Here is a 16393-nt window from a genome sequence, read left to right as displayed (position 1 = left end):
CCCCAGGGCACGCACCGTCATGAAGAGCCTGACCCCTAGTGGTGATAAACTAGGGCTGCATACTCCCACAAGGGGTTTTGTTTTGTTTTCTGGTTGTTTATTTTTGACAATTTGTTATTAGTTTTTAAGTCAGTGTTGAAGAATCAGTTGTTCTCAGGTCTCAGTTTACATCAGAGTTAGAGTAGATATGAGGACTGCTGATTGGTTCAAATTATAATTTAGTTTATACTACCATTCATTACACTTCAGGACATCATACGGAAAAATCATTCATCTGAGCTCCTCACTTCATAGGTAAGAATGAGACAGCACCGACTGATGGTGAACACATAAAAGAGTCAACTAGTAACTTTAAATTAGGAGTTGAAAAATTAACTAAAATATCAGAGTATGCACATGATGCTGACAAATACTTTGATCTTATTTGGGAAATAAATATATTTATTTTGAATGCTTGGCATGTGAATATAAGCTCCATTATGCAACTATCCCTTTCATAGAGAACAGTTAAAACAGAAGGGGAAAGGAATTCCTGACTGCAGTTCCGAGCCTGCACGGAACTTCCTGATACGGCTACTGTCGAATAAGAGCTTCCTCCATGCCCTGCCTCCTACTCTCGTCTCATGTTGCAGAGTTCTGGAGTGTTCTGGCCCTCTTCTGGCTCTATGCTTCTATAGGCTCTCCCAGGCTTCATTCACCTCGGGAAGCCAAACCTTCCCAATCTGAACACCCAGCTTGAATTTCTTTGCTTACGTCTCCTTGTCTGTCTAGAAGTCTACCACATGTATTCATACTAGTACTTCAAACTCCCCACAAAACCGGAGATCACTTTGACCTCCACACCTGCTCTTTCTACTTTATTTTGTGCATGTTGGGGGTAGGCCATCAGCACTTCCGAGGTCAGAGTACAACTGGCGGGTCTCCTTCCACTGGGTGAGTCCTGGGGTCAGTTACAAGTTCCTCTGCCTACTGAACTATCTCACCAGCCCCAAACCTGTGCTTCCTAAGTGGTCCATCCCCTAAAACATATCCTTGAGTAGAGTCCAGACAGAACGAGGCTAACCTTCTCATAGTGGGTAACTCAGGCTACCATCTCTGTTGGCTTCCTGTCTTATTTTAAGTCCTCCACCCTCGTCCACATATCCTGTATCTACTTCAAGATAACTCTGCCCAAACTTGTCACATCAGCCCAATTTCTCTGTGCCTCCTTTGTGAACCGCCACTTTTTGGAGAAGATTAAAACTTTTTAACAAGGTCTAGTTTTCCAGGCCCTGCAGGATCTAAGGATACGGATGTGTTCAAGCTCATCTCTACCCCCCACCTAGTATTTTCTCTGCTCCACCCTATGCTTCAGCTGCTCCCCAGCCCATGCTAGCCCTTTCCATACCCTTGAACTTGCCATTGTATCCTCACAACTGGACCCTGCTTATCCTCTATGCCCTCCACCTTTCCTATCCCCTTATGCAGACAATGGTAATGATGAGCAGTTATCATTGTGTCTCAGCTAAGGCTTTATCTTGGCATGCTGGCACCTGTCTGTATTCCCAGCCACCCTGAGGCTGGGAGGGAGGGGCACAGCTAAAACCCAGGAATTGAGGCTAACTTAGATAATATGGCAAGAACTTAATTTTCAAAGCCAAACACTAAGAGAAAAACAAACCTAGACTCCCAAACCTTGGCTGTGCACTTCCTTCTGTGACAGCCGGGAAATGACTGGCTTGTGGTACACACTCTCTCAACCACAAGGTGAGCCCAGGGGCTCATGCCTGGCACAGGGCTTGGCACTGTTACATACCTGACCATTGGTTTTATGGGACAGAAGTGCACAGAATGCCACGAAGCCTCTACAAGACTCTGAACTCGCTGTATTTCTAGTTTTAGACAACATACCCAATAGTAGGTGCTTGCCTAGGAAGGACGAAGCCCTGGGTAAAAACTGAGTGTGGCCATGCACACCATAGTGCCAGCACTTGGTGGGGAACACAGAAGGATTAATAGTTCTTATAGATCTGAAACAATAAAGGTATTAATGGTGGCTAGGCCATAGTTCCCAATTATTAAACCAAATGAAGGTATTTTGTAGATGAGAACCCACTGTTAGTTAATATAAGTACAGAACATTCTAGATGATCTTTATCTGACTAGATCTAAGAAAGGCAGTAAGTAGGGCTGGAGAGATGGCAGTTCAGAGTGCTGTTGTCTTTCAAAGAAGCAGATTTGGGTTCCCAGCACCCATGTCGGATAGCACCAGGGGATCTGATGCCCTCCACTGGCCTCTATAGGCAACCCCTCCTCCCACACACACACATTTTTTTCTAAGCAGGCAAGGCTCCTCTACGGAAGGAGGTCTGGCCTGTGGCATGGGGCTACAGCTTCCTTCTGCAGCTCCAGTCTGCCCCTCTCAGTGCTAGTGACATTGTACTGTCAACACAACCTGGATCAGACTGGCCTGTGGCCATGTTCTAAGATACTGTGTTGACTGATGATTGATATAAAGAAGGCCCAGCCCACTGTGGGCAGCACTATCCATGGGCAGGTGGCTCTGGGTTATATGAGGAAGCTAGCTGAATGAACCAGAAAGCAGCATTCCTCTGTGGCAGTGGTTCTCAACCTTCCTAATGCTGCGACCCTTTAATGCAGTTCCTCGTGTTGTGCTGGCCCCCAACCATAACATTATATCATTGCTACTTCATACCTGTAATTTTGCTACTGTTATGAATCGTAATGTAAATATCTGATAGGCAAGGTTTCTGATATGTGGCCCCAAAGGGGTCTCGACCCACAGGTTGAGAACTGCTGCTCTATGGCTTCTGCCCAAACCTCCCTCAGCGGTGGACTGTGACCTGGAAGTACAAGCTGGAATAAGGCCCTTCTTCCCTGGGTGCTGTGGTCATGGTGCCTATCGTGGGAATGGACAAGCAAACTCAAACCCCTCTAAGAGTTTGCCCTCCACATTTGGACTCCCCTCAGCAGCCTCACAACTAGATACGCCAGTTCCCTGCCAGTTCTATCCTTCTGGTCTGTTCTCTGATGGGCTAAACCAAAAGAGCAGACCTAAATCAGACTCAGTATAAAGGGTCAAGATTAAACAAGACAAACCATGGTAACTGTGGGGGGCTCTTGCAATTTACATTACTTTATCCTCACGCCAATCCTGTGAAAGTGGTTACTCCCATCTCTGGTTCCATTCAGAAAGCATTTACGTGCCCATCCCACAGTAACTGTGCCTGTTACTGCTCGGTGTGAGGCTACAAATGAAGGAACACAGGTCCCTGGGCACAGACAGACAGTGAACCAGGCAGTTGGTTAGAGGACCCTGTCTGGGGGCACAGCAGTACAGCAAGGCGTTCATTTCAATATGAGCTGTATGGTGCAAGGCCAGGTCCCTGGCTCTCTTGTTTGAGGATGCTTACCACACCAGGCACCATGTGAACCATGAGGCCTATATCCTGGCACATAGCCCAGGCCCCTGAGATCCTACGGAGAACAACAAAAACCCTAAGTTCCACAAGGAAGCAGAGAACCGCCCCCAGACACATGGGTAACAAACAAGACTGTGAAATGGTCGGGATGGTCTGAGCAAAGGCTTGAAAGGCATGACTGGGTCTTCAAGCGGGGAAAGGTGAAATCGCATAGCACAGCAAACCGACAGGAAACGGCAGAGCAGTCTGAAGAGAGTGCAAGCCCTTCACACCACGACCCACTCCTGAGCCCCAGTCCACACCAGCATGCTGCAAACAGCAGGTTCATGGCGGCAGCAGCTGCTGTCCTTAGATTAATGCAGAGAACATTCCAAATGTGCCGAAGTCAGGGAGGAGTGAGTGAACTGTAAAAGCTTTTCTGGTTGTCAGAGGTTAGGAATGGAAGTAAAAGACAGAAAAAAACAAACAACAGCAAAAACCCACGTCCATATTCTAAAAAGGCCACCGAGAGCAACCGAAGACAAGTCACCTTCAGAAGTCATGCAACAGCAGTGACAGTACTGACCGTGTAAATGGAACTGCAAAGGTCTCCTTCCCATCTCAGGCCCACCTGTGCTCTGAGAGCTTCTACGAACAGCTTTGTTGACAGAAACTGTATACTACGTCATGCACCCCTGTACACTGTGAGGATGTCTGGGTTTGTACAAAACATGCTCTCTTCTAGTCCAAGACTCTCAGCCATCAAGGTATGGAAGATGGAAGGTGAAATGCCTAAGCAATTTCCTGAGTACAGCTCAGGACAGGGAGCCAACTGCATTCACAACCTTCACAGGCCTACAGAGAAACAGGAGGGCGGAGCCTCGGAAAAACCTGCTCACAGAGGCCTGGGGAGTCAGTGTGTGACAGAGACCACAGCAGTGCGGGATGGACCTAAAACAGGTTGGGGAGTCAGTGTGTGACAGAGACCACAGCGGTGCTGGATGGACATAAAACAGGCTGGGGAGTCTCTGGTGTGACAGAGACCACAGCGGTGCGGGATGGAACTAAAACAGGCTGGGGAGTCAGTGTGTGTCAGAGACCACAGCGGTGCGGGATGGACCTAAAACAGGCTGGGGAGTCAGTGTGTGACAGAGACCACAGCGGTGCGGGATGGACCTAAAACAGGCTGGGGAGTCTCTGGTGTGACAGAGACCACAGCGGTGCGGGATGGACATAAAACAAGCTGGGGAGTCAGTGTGTGACAGAGACCACAGCGGTGTGGGATGGACATAAAACAGGCTGGGGAGTCTCTGGTGTGACAGAGACCACAGTGGTGTGGGATGGACATAAAACAGGCTGGGGAGTCTCTGGTGTGACAGAGACCACAGTGGTGTGGGATGGACATAAAACAGGCTGGGGAGTCTCTGGTGTGACAGAGACCACAGTGGTGTGGGATGGACATAAAACAGGCTGGGGAGTCTCTGGTGTGACAGAGACCACAGTGGTGTGGGATGGACATAAAACAAGCTGGGGAGTCAGTGTGTGACAGAGACCACAGCGGTGTGGGATGGACATAAAACAGGCTGGGGAGTCAGTGTGTGACAGAGACCACAGCGGTGTGGGATGGACATAAAACAGGCTGGGGAGTCAGTGTGTGACAGAGACCACAGCGGTGTGGGATGGACATAAAACAGGCTGGGGAGTCTCTGGTGTGACAGAGACCACAGCGGTGCGGGATGGACATAAAACAGGCTGGGGAGTCTCTGGTGTGACAGAGACCACAGCGGTGCGGGATGGACATAAAACAGGCTGGGGAGTCAGTGTGTGACAGAGACCACAGTGGTGTGGGATGGACATAAAACAGGCTGGGGAGTCTCTGGTGTGACAGAGACCACAGTGGTGTGGGATGGACATAAAACAGGCTGGGGAGTCTCTGGTGTGACAGAGACCACAGTGGTGTGGGATGGACATAAAACAGGCTGGGGAGTCTCTGGTGTGACAGAGACCACAGTGGTGTGGGATGGACATAAAACAGGCTGGGGAGTCTCTGGTGTGACAGAGACCACAGTGGTGTGGGATGGACATAAAACAGGCTGGAGGAGTCAGTGTGTGACAGAGACCACAGCGGTGTGGGATGGACATAAAACAGGCTGGGGAGTCTCTGGTGTGACAGAGACCACAGTGGTGCGGGATGGACCTAAAACAGGCTGGGGAGTCTCTGGTGTGACAGAGACCACAGCGGTGCGGGATGGACATAAAACAGGCTGGGGAGTCTCTGGTGTGACAGAGACCACAGCGGTGTGGGATGGACATAAAACAGGCTGGGGAGTCTCTGGTGTGACAGAGACCACAGCGGTGCGGGATGGACATAAAACAGGCTGGGGAGTCAGGGCTTCAGAGTTTCAGCGGCCCCTATGCCTGGTGCAGAAAGTTCAAAGCTTCTAAGAGAAAAAAGCAGCAGCAAAACCAGGAACTCCGACAGGAGGAGCAGAGCCAAGCACACAGGCCCTGGATAGGGACACAGCGGGCAGGAAGCTGACTTCAAGGGCAAAGCGCTCTTCAAGAGAATGGCCAAAGTAGCCATTTCCTTTTTTCCTTTTTTTTTTTTTTTCCCGAGACAGGGTTTCTCTGTGTAGCCTTGGCTGTTCTGGATCTCACTCTGTAAACCAGGCTGGCCTCACACTCACAGAGACCTTCCTGCCTCAGCCTCCCCAGTGCTGGGATTAAAGGCGAGCACTACCACCAACTGGCCCAAAGTTATTTCTATATGTATTACTTATAAATGTTCTGAAACTACCAGGCAGTATAAAGAAAATGGTGAAAGATATCTAATGCTTAAATAATTTAGTGTCTTTAAATTTTAAATATGGACAAAAATATGTACCTGGTGCAATAATTTCACCTGTATTCATTCATTAAGCTAATAAATTTCATACTGAAAAATGCACACAAAGGTCCGATTTCAAAACTGACTTTGAGGCTTTAATTCACAATGAAGCTTTTACTGACTGTATTTAAAAGTGCACGTTCAGGAGCTTCATCCGAGGCGCTTGGCACCAAAGACATTCTGATTTCTGAATACTGCATGCATGTTGTGAGATGCCCTCGGATGGGACTCAAGTCTGTTTATAGAGCTCATCTTTTACACATACTGTATACATATACCTCCGTGTAATTTTACAACATTTTAATGTGTTTGCCTTCCATAACTATAATCTATAATCTCTCTGTGGGGTCAGGTAGGAATTTTCCTCGTATGGTACCAAGTCCATGCTCAAAAAGTTTCTTATTGTTGAGCATACTGATGTCTAGATTTTCAAATCAGCAACGTTTTCACTTTTTATGTGAATCTTAAAATATGAAACAATTTTTAATGTGTCTATATATAACCATAAATCCTAATCCTTGGAGAGCAAGCATGCAGAACCCCAGAAATGAGCTGGGGTCCCAATGGCCTAACAGCAGCGTGGGCCGACGGGACCTGACACCGGGGTCCAGTTCCCCGGGCCGACGGGACCTGACACCGGGGTCCAGTTCCCCGGGCCGACGGGGCCTGACACCGGGGTCCAGTTCCCCGGGCCGACGGGGCCTGACACCGGGGTCCAGTTCCCCGGGCCGACGGGACCTGACATCGGGTCGCTGTAACATGTCCACTTACTTTTTTAAACATGACGAGTGAGATCACTGCGGATGCTGTGAAGAGCGCTGCAATGATTATCATCATGATTCCAACTGGAATGTTCTTATTGAGACCAGTAAGGGATGAGATCCAACCACTGCGGAACAGCAGAAATCTAATCAGGCCAATAAGTTAAATGCACCTCTCAAAAACAGCAACAGGGAAGGCAAGTCAGCACTTCTGAAGCCAGGTGACGAGAACATTCTTTATATGGGATCATTTCTCAGCCTCAGATAAGGGACTACCTTAGAGCCTCAGTGCCCAGGTCACACAGCTGAGAGCATCAGTCTCGATCCTCCAGCAAACCCCACCCCTGAGCCCAAGAGTTCACCAGATTATTGTATTTTTAAATACTATATGTAGTAAATGTGTGGGCTCTTTATTATATTTTTAAATGCTCATTTTCAGTTAAGGAAGAAGATATATGCAGACCACATATCCAACAAGTGATTCATTTTTAGAATGCAGACTGAAATCTTACAGTTCAGCATTAAGGCTCAAATGTCACATGTTTGAGCACTGAGGCCCAGCAGGTGACAGTTTTGGAAGGTCGCAGACATCTTAGGAGCAGGGATCTAATAGGAGGAAGTAGGTCCCAGGTCCCCGGCGCTGTAGGGTCATCACTCCTGGCTGCCTCCGGCCCCATTCCCCACCTCCTCATCAGCCATCCATGGGAACCATGCTCTATGCTCTGGGTCTCACAGACCGAGGGGCTCCATGCTCTACCTTCCCTGCCAGATGGACTGAAATTCCCTGAAACCATAACCTATGACCTCAAAGAAATATTCCCTCCCTTAAAGTTCTTTTGGGCATTTTCTCACATTGATGAGAAAATACATCAGTCACATCAAAAACTAAAACAACAGAAAAGTACAACCCAACAACTCATTTAAAAAGTAGGCAAACCATGTGAGACATTTGAACAAGGGGACATAACAATTAAGTAAATAAGCAATAAAAGATGTCAACATATTAGTCATTAGGTAAAAGTAAATTCAAACCACAACACATACATACATACACACACACACACACACACACACACACACACACACACACGCCCCTATCGAAAAGGCTAAGATAACAGATAGTGGTAATACCCACTGCACTGCTTCCAAGGATGTGGAGGCTGAATCTCTCACAACTGCCAAAGGGAATATAAAATAGAACATCCACTCTAGAAAGTTTGTCAATTTCTTTAAAAAGCTAAATATGTGATTTCTAAATGAATTAACAAATTATAAATATAGTGTTAATCATAGGAATGAAACTATGTACCCATGAAAACCCCGGCCCCAATGCTCATGGTGGTTTTATTTCTAATAGCTCCCAAACAGAAACAATTCAGGCATCCTTGAACTGGTAAGTGGTTAGGCAAACTGTGATACACCATTCAAGAACAAAAAGATGGTTCTGGAAAGATGCTCAGTGATCAAGAGCACTGGTTGTTCTTCCAGAGGACCTGGCTTCAAGTCCCAGCTCCTACATGGGAGTTCACAACCCTGTTGACTCCATCAACTCAACCCTGTTGAGTCTCAAGGGTCTGATGCCCTCTTCTGGCCTCCATGGGTACTGCATTCACATGGTGCACAGGCACAGACTCAGGCAAACATTCATATACAGAAATAAAAATTAAAATGTAAAAAAATAATAAAAAGAAATTAGGGCTACATGTAGCTGAGGGGAAAGCCAGTATTTGTAGACTATATGATTCCATTTACCTAAGCATCTTACACTGTCGGAGTAACAGAAGTGACAGATAGCTTAAGGACGCCAAGGGTGAAGGAGTGGGGACAGGAGAGCGTAAGTGTGGCCATGCAAACAGCAACATGCATCTTTCAGTCATGGAAATGTTCTGTCAACATCAGGGTCCTTGTTTTTATAGTTTACTGTATTTTATACTATTGGGGACACTGGGTGAAGGATGCCTGGGAATTCCCTATGGTCTTACAACACGTCAATCTACAATTACCTTCATTTTTATTATGATTAAAAATACCCAAAGTACACAAAGTACAGCTGAAAAGGGTATCTGTGCCCATTAGCAGACTCTGTGGTACCTAGGGACAGACTGCTAAGTTCGACTTTACATTCCTCCCTATGTTTATATTAAGAAGCTGGTGAAATTATTTCAACTTCTAAAGAAAAATATACACAGACATCATACATATACCATTATAGCAGTGCATTTTTAAAACATTTAAAGCATTTCCTCTCCTTCATAGGCCAGACTAAGCACTATCTAAAATAATAATGAAAATAGCTTTTCCAAGAACTAACTGAATCTGCAGGAGCAGTCTGTCAGCCAGTCACCCCCAGTCAGAGGCAGGGCACTAAACTCAAGTGCTCACACACTCTAGTTCTGTGCTCACTGCAACTTCAGTTAAGGACACATGGCAAACAGCAATGCCATGCATGCTTGTGCATGCAGAAGCTGGAAGGAAGGCACTCACTATAAAGAAAGACACGAGAGGCGAGTCTGTTAAAGACACATCCTCTTCCCCCCACCCTCTCCCTCAGGGATGTGCCCTCCATGGAGGAAGAAAATAACAGGTCTCGGTTACCGTCTAGCCTGAACCCCAGATGTTCCTACTTCTACTAAATGAGCATCCCACCATGGTGAGAATGCTTTTACTGTTGAAAGGCGTGTGTGCCTGTACATACACTCACTCTCACACATTTCCAAACACGTGTGTGTGTGTGTGTGTGTGTGTGTGTGTGTGTGTGTGTATACACAACAACGCTTTACACTTAACCTGGACCCTTTTCCTTCAGATTCTTGAAGCTCTTCCCTCCAGACACTGACTGTGTCCTCTCTCTGATCTCTTTGGTCTCCTTTACACAACTCCTTCCAGTGCCCATTGTACACATTTTATTAAAACAGATAGCTAGTGTGCTCGTTTTTAAATTGGGAGCCTAATGTTTGAAGAGAATAGCTTTTCCAAAGTTATGTTTTAGAGTGTTTTAAGTTTTTTTTTTAAAGCACTTTTGTTTTTCTGTGTTTGCTTTTGCTAATCTGATTTTTTCTGTGTTTAACTCACTCGGATACACAAAATTTGTTACACAGATTTTAAATTAACAACTTAACAATAGTAAATAACTTACCAGTTTCCCCAGTTATGAAATCCTGCAGCCTGGAGCACATGTACAGCAAACTGACAAATGTACACGAAGAAGAACACAAAGAACCTGAAGGAACTGTCACTCCTTTAAAAGAAAAGGGGAGAATGTCATTCTTTACATCACACCCACAGCCACAAGCAGACTGACACCAAACATCACCATCCCATGAAGACCCTCCACTCCAGCATCACCCTGCAAACAGCCATCACCATCCCATGAAGACCCTCCACTCCACACCACCCTGCAAACAGCCATCACCATCCCATGAAGATCCTCCACTCCAGCACCACCCTGCAGCCATCACCATCCCATGAAGATCCTCCACTCCAGCACCACCCTGCAGCCATCACCATCCCATGAAGATCCTCCACTCCAGCATCACCCTACAAATAGCAATCACCATCTCCACCTTACTCTGTTTAACTTCTAGCTGCACCAGAATTCACCTTGACAGAAAATTCAGTTTTCCATTTAAAAAAAAAAGTTTTCCTTGGGTTTTGTGTATGGTTGTTTTGCCTGCATGTACGTCTGTGCACCATGTGTGTGCAGTGCCCTTGGAAGCCAGAAGAGAGGATCAGATCCCCTGGGACTCAAGTTACAAATGGAGCTGGGAGCTGGAAATCAAGCGTGGGTCCTGTGGAAGAGCAGTCAGTGCTCTTAGCCACTGAGCCGTCTCTTCCAGGCCCGAGTTTTCCTTTCTTAATGAACTACTTTGCAGAATTACCACAACTACTGAAAATATACTATTTGTAAGTGTCGACGTGTATGTCTTTGGACTTCACCCTTTGATATTGAGAACTTGTCTTGAGCTTCCTTCTCTCCCCCCTCTCCTTTGCTCCCTCCCCCAGTCTCCTGTCATCCTGGCTGGCTGCTTTGAGGCTGTGCGGTAAACACTCTTTCTTGCCTGCTTCCTGCATTCAGCAGTTCTTCAGTCACCTGAGTGCAGGACTCCAGCTCCTCCCCTCTTGGGTACCGATCCCAGCTTTCTGCTATTACAAAAATGGTGCTGGGAGTCTTCCTAAGGATACAGACTTCCTTTTAAGGTGGGTGAATACCTATAAGTGGAAAGGCTAGTGTATGTGGTAAATATACATTAAGTGTTTTATAAAGCTGCTCATTTTACACTCCTCCTGGCAGTGAGTGAGTCTTTCAGGTCCTCTGGATCTCATTAACACTTGCTGTGGTCATGTTTACAATCTTAGCCATCCTAATTAACATGTGGGGTTGTACTAGTTATCTTATTGTTAACTGGGCTGGGCTGACAGACATCTAGGAGAGATTAGTAAAGCAGACCTCTGAGGCATTTCTAGAGAAATTAGATTGTGAGGGCCCTGAGCTAATGAACAGTTTAAGTCGGTGCCAGATTCAAGATCTGAGTGGACTGTTGGATGGGGAGGGGACAGAACTGTAGAAGGTGAGGCTTATTTGGAGGAAGTAGGTCACAGGGCCTGGTGAGGGCTTTATCCTGCCTTTCCTGTTTCTGGTCCACTCTGCTTCCTGGCTGCCGGGATGGGGACTGCCCCCTCACGCCCACCATCATTGAACCCAAACTGCCAAAACCAAAATCAGAACAAACCTTCCTCTTCCGCTGCTGTCTGGCATTTTATTATAGCAACAAGAAAGCAACCAACACTTGTCACGTTCTTAGTAAGGAATGCTGTTCAGAGACTGGTTATTTTATCCATAGATCTTTGTTTGACTGGGAAAATCCTGTTCTGGGGTTTTAACTAGATTTCCCCTCTTATTCTTGATTTTTGAAAGCTTAAAATATATATATATTCTGGATAGACAAGTCCTTACTTAGATACATGCTTGGCAAAGACCTTGCAGCATGGGACTTGTCTATTCGGTCTGTGCATATTTGTGTATAAAAGCACACGTGTGTTCAGAGCATCATAAGGGTGTCTTCTCAATCTCTGTACATACATACATGGAAACACACATGCGTTCGGGCATTGTAAGAGTGTCGTTCCAATCTGTGAGTATTTGTATATGGAAGCATGTGTGTGTTTGGGGCATCTTAAGAGTGTCTTCTGGGGAAAAGTTTTGCCTTTTTATGAATTCCAGTTTGTATATTCATTTTTTAATGTTTATTTTAGTATCGAATTAAAACAACAACAACAACAAAACACTTCACCAAAGCCAAAAAGATGAAGACCTTCCCTCAGCTGGCAGTTCTGCACCTGTCACATGCTATTTGAACTGACTTTCTGAAAATGCTTTATAAGGTATGGGATAGCCAAGCGTCCCAGAGAGGGTTTTTCAACAACCTGTCTGAGCCACACTGCCCCTGGATCTTTCTCAAACATCAGATGCCCAGTCAATGCCCTTGTAGAGATTCAGTTCCCAACACTCACATGAGAGCTCACAACCATCTATAAATCCAGTTCCATGGGAACCAATGCCCCCTTCTGGCCTCTGCTAGCACTGCAGGCACATGATACACATACACACGTACTCATAAATAAAAGTAAATAACTTTTGATTTTTTTTTTTACATTTGTTTTTACAGGGCTGGAAAGATGGCTCAGGGGTTAAGAGCACTGGTTGCTTTTTCAGAGGTCCTGAGTTCAATTCCCAGCAACCACATGGTGGCTCACAACCATCTATAATGTGATCTAATGCCCTCTTCTATCTACATGTAGATAGAGCACTCAAATACATAAAATGAATAAATAGTAAAAGACATTTTAAAATTTTGTTTTTACATATGGGAGGGTTCATTTAAATTTGCAGACTGACGTTTGTTTATGATACACGAACATCGACAACACAAAGACATCATGCTGTGATTATGGGAGCTTTCTTGTAAGTCTTCCAATCAGGGGGCATCAGTCTGTATCGGTCTGCCAACTTTATTGTTCATTTGCAGACTTGCTTTCAATATTTTAAGGCTTTGATATTTCCATTCATCTTTGGAAGAACCATGTCATATTTCTAGAAAACAGACTGCTGGGATTTTGATTGGGGTTATGCTGCAGACCTGCAGGATCATGTTGAGAAAGTTCACACCTTAGTAATATTGAGTCTTCAATATATGTCTCCATTTATATCTTCTACAGAGATGATTTGGGGTCTATAAATATAGTTTTGCTTCTTTTCCTTACCTTATTATACTGGTCAGAACTCCTAACACAATTCTGAACAGGAATGTTGAGAATGAATGTCTTACCACATTCCTGACCCCAGACAGAAAGCTCTCAGCCTTACAGCATGGCCCATGTCAGCTGTGAGCTACGGTTTTCAGCTTTACAGTAGAGGAAGCCTCTCTTCCACTCCAAGTTCATTCACTTTTCTAACAAAAAGGTCACTGGATTTTGTCAAATGTTTTTACTGTATTAGTTAAAATGGTCATACTATTGTTAAATTTTAGATTATAATGTGGTGGACTACCCCTAACTTTCTAATATAAAACCAATCATGTAAGTCAGGTGTTGAGTCACATGTCTATAAATGAGTACTCAGGAAGCTGAAGCAAGAGGATGCCGAGTTCAAAGCCAGCCTGGGGTCATATAGTGACTCTCTTGGAAAAGCTAAACTTGCATTTTTGGAAGAAGCTCCACCCACTTGGCACTGTTTTAATTGCCCTAAATTTATCACAGGTCTTCTTAGCACAGTCACTTTCCAAGGCCTGTATCGTTTTACTTGCTAAAACTCAACCCCAAACTGTTAACAGAAAGGAAAACAGGAGATGGATGTGAGTGAATCCCTGCAAGTTCTACAGCACCCTTCCCCTCCCCGGGGACTCCTCAGCCTGCCCCGCCCCCCTCGGTGAGGAGGCAGGATCTGACAGCTCTGGCCCACCCACCTCGGTGCTTCCTTGTCCTCTGTCCTGATGAATTTTCACTCCTGCAGCAGGTTCTTCACGTGTGTTTACACATACATCACACGTCCTTCTCTTACGTTCCTCAGAGAGAACGCCTCAGGTCGGAGTTTTCTCTCCTGCCACACAGACTGACTTAACGGCTGCTGGGGCCCTCAGTGGTCAGTGTCAAGACAAGGGACCGAGCAAGGCCTTGCCACTCAAAGAACGAGATTTCCCGTTGTCAACTGAGTGGCCTGGCTTCCGAAGCTCAGCTGGTTCAGAAGCCGGGAGGATCTGGGTGGTCCACGGCGTCAGGAAGATGTGAAGACACTTCCCATCTTCAGCCCTGCCTGCCTCGCCCTGCAGCTGCATCTCAGGCTCCGGTCAGTCTGGGGAGCCTCTGAGGACACTCCCCGAGGAGCCACAGAGTTTGGCCTTTACTTTTTCCATTGCTAACTTGAGTTTCAGGTTCCACTAGATCAGTTACTGCTCCCATGCCCATGGCTGGTTTCGTTATTCGTTGTTCTACAGATGGAACGCAGGGCCTAGTGCATGGTAGACTGACCCTGTGGTTTTCTATCTGACTCCCAACAGGAATACCCATGTCCTCTCCCACATATGTATGTGAATATACTGTAGAGTACAAGTCGCTAGTCCTTGATATTCTTTTTTTTTTAAAGATTTATTTATTTACTTATTATGTATACAGTGTTCTGCCTGCGTATATGTCTGCCTGCCAGAAGAGGGCACCAGATCTTATTATAGATGGTTGTGAGCCACCATAAGGTTGCTGGGAATTGAACTCAGGATCTCTGGAAGAACACCCAGCGCTCTTAACCTCTGAGCCATCTCTCCAGCCCAGTCCTTGATATTCTTAAGGCTCTACAATCTTTTTAAAGGTCATACAGACCACAGTGTCAACACATTCCTACAGATTACGTGCTCAGGGCTTCTGTACGTTCCTACCTGAAATAGTGTTGCTATTTCACTATGGACCCAGGTAGTTCAGAGACCCCCTCACTGATTTAACTTACACCGGTACATTTACTTGTGTAATTTATTGTTTACCTCTTGAATAGTTGTATAAGTAATACATTTGATGTTATTACAAAGTTCTGTGCCAGCTAAGGGTGGGCAAAATGGATCCTGTTGCCCCAGTGGGGTTGGTAACTATTTCGAAAAGCAACACATTGTCCAGGAACAAAGAGGACTGTTGGGATTTCTTGGCAGAGCATATATTAGGACATAACAGTAACAAGATGGTTATAGTTTAGAGCAGCTGGAGCAGAGGGTGGGGATACACCCCCAGTCCTCCGGCCCATCCTCCATGGAGGATGAAGTCCACAGATGCACGAGCCACTGTACATTATTAGGACTTTTTCCGGTAGCAGATAACCCTCAAACCTTAGAAGATCATCGGGTCCTGTCCCATAAATAAGCTTTACAGTAACGGAGGAGACAGAATATAGGGGGAAAGATAGAAAATTGAGAAGCAGTCTAAGCCAGAGATACGACAGAAATGAAGTGACTACCACTGTGGCAGCCAGCAGCAAGGAGTGTTTAGAGAAGGATCTTCAAGCCAGGCGTGGTGGTGCACACCTTTAATCCCAGCACTCAGGAGACACTCTGAGTTCGAGGCCAGCCTGGTCTACAAAGCTTCCAGGACATCCAGGGCTACTCAGAGAAACACTGTCTAAACCTCCTCTCACTGAAGGCAGAAAATTGGTTTAGAATCCAAAGATTTCTTTCTTTTCTCTTTTTTTTTTTTTTTTTTTTTTTGGTGTTTTCGAGACAGGGTTTCTCTGTGTAGCTTTGTGCCTTTCCTGGATCTCACTCTGTAGACCAGGCTGGTCTTGAACTCACAGAGATCCACCTGCCTCTGCCTCCCGAGTGCTGGGATTAAAGGCGTGTGCCACCACCTCCCGGCAAAATCCAAAGATTTCTTGAGACTTAAGAGTTGTGTAGAAAAGGGTAAGGTGTGTGTAGAGAAGCCAGTGAGAAGTGGGAGGTAGAGGGACTGAGTGAGAGATGGTTCTTGGACTCTGTCTTCAAAGGGAAGCAGGAAGGTAGAGGTACTAGTACTGTGCCAAGAAAACAGCAGCGAGGTGGCCCTGCTACATGACATGACTTCCTTATTGCAGGTCCTGCTCTACTCTCCGATGTGCCTTTCAGTCTGTACTTTCAAACTAGTGTGATTCTTTCTAAAGTTAGATACACTAGCTGAAAGTCAAAGAATGGTGCGTGGGAATTCTGTAAAGACAGTAATCCCCCGGCCTCATCACAGCCCCGCCACAGCTGCAGTCCCAGGCACCACGGAGCGTCGTTCGGGTCCCTTTGGTGGCCACACCCTGCTCAGCTTGCCATGCTGCTTCCTAACACTTCAGG

General features: G+C 45.9%; 1 protein-coding gene across 4 annotated transcripts in view; it reads right to left on the bottom strand.

The window, feature by feature from the left end:
• The window catches only part of Scamp1 (secretory carrier membrane protein 1), a 95261-nt gene that overhangs the window by 1876 nt on the left and 76992 nt on the right, over positions 1-16393 (bottom strand). For all 4 annotated transcript variants that reach the window (XM_059276355.1, XM_059276358.1, XM_059276357.1 and 1 more), the window contains 2 exons: positions 10186-10287; positions 7060-7177 (listed from right to left, as the gene is read on the bottom strand). In XM_059276355.1, the coding sequence (XP_059132338.1) occupies positions 7060-7177; positions 10186-10287 (220 nt within the window). The remainder of the gene's footprint in view (positions 1-7059; positions 7178-10185; positions 10288-16393) is intronic.

This window comes from Peromyscus eremicus, chromosome 11 (assembly GCF_949786415.1).
Source record: "Peromyscus eremicus chromosome 11, PerEre_H2_v1, whole genome shotgun sequence".
NCBI lineage: Eukaryota > Metazoa > Chordata > Mammalia > Rodentia > Cricetidae > Peromyscus > Peromyscus eremicus.
This window is presented reverse-complemented; position numbering and strand designations above follow the sequence as displayed.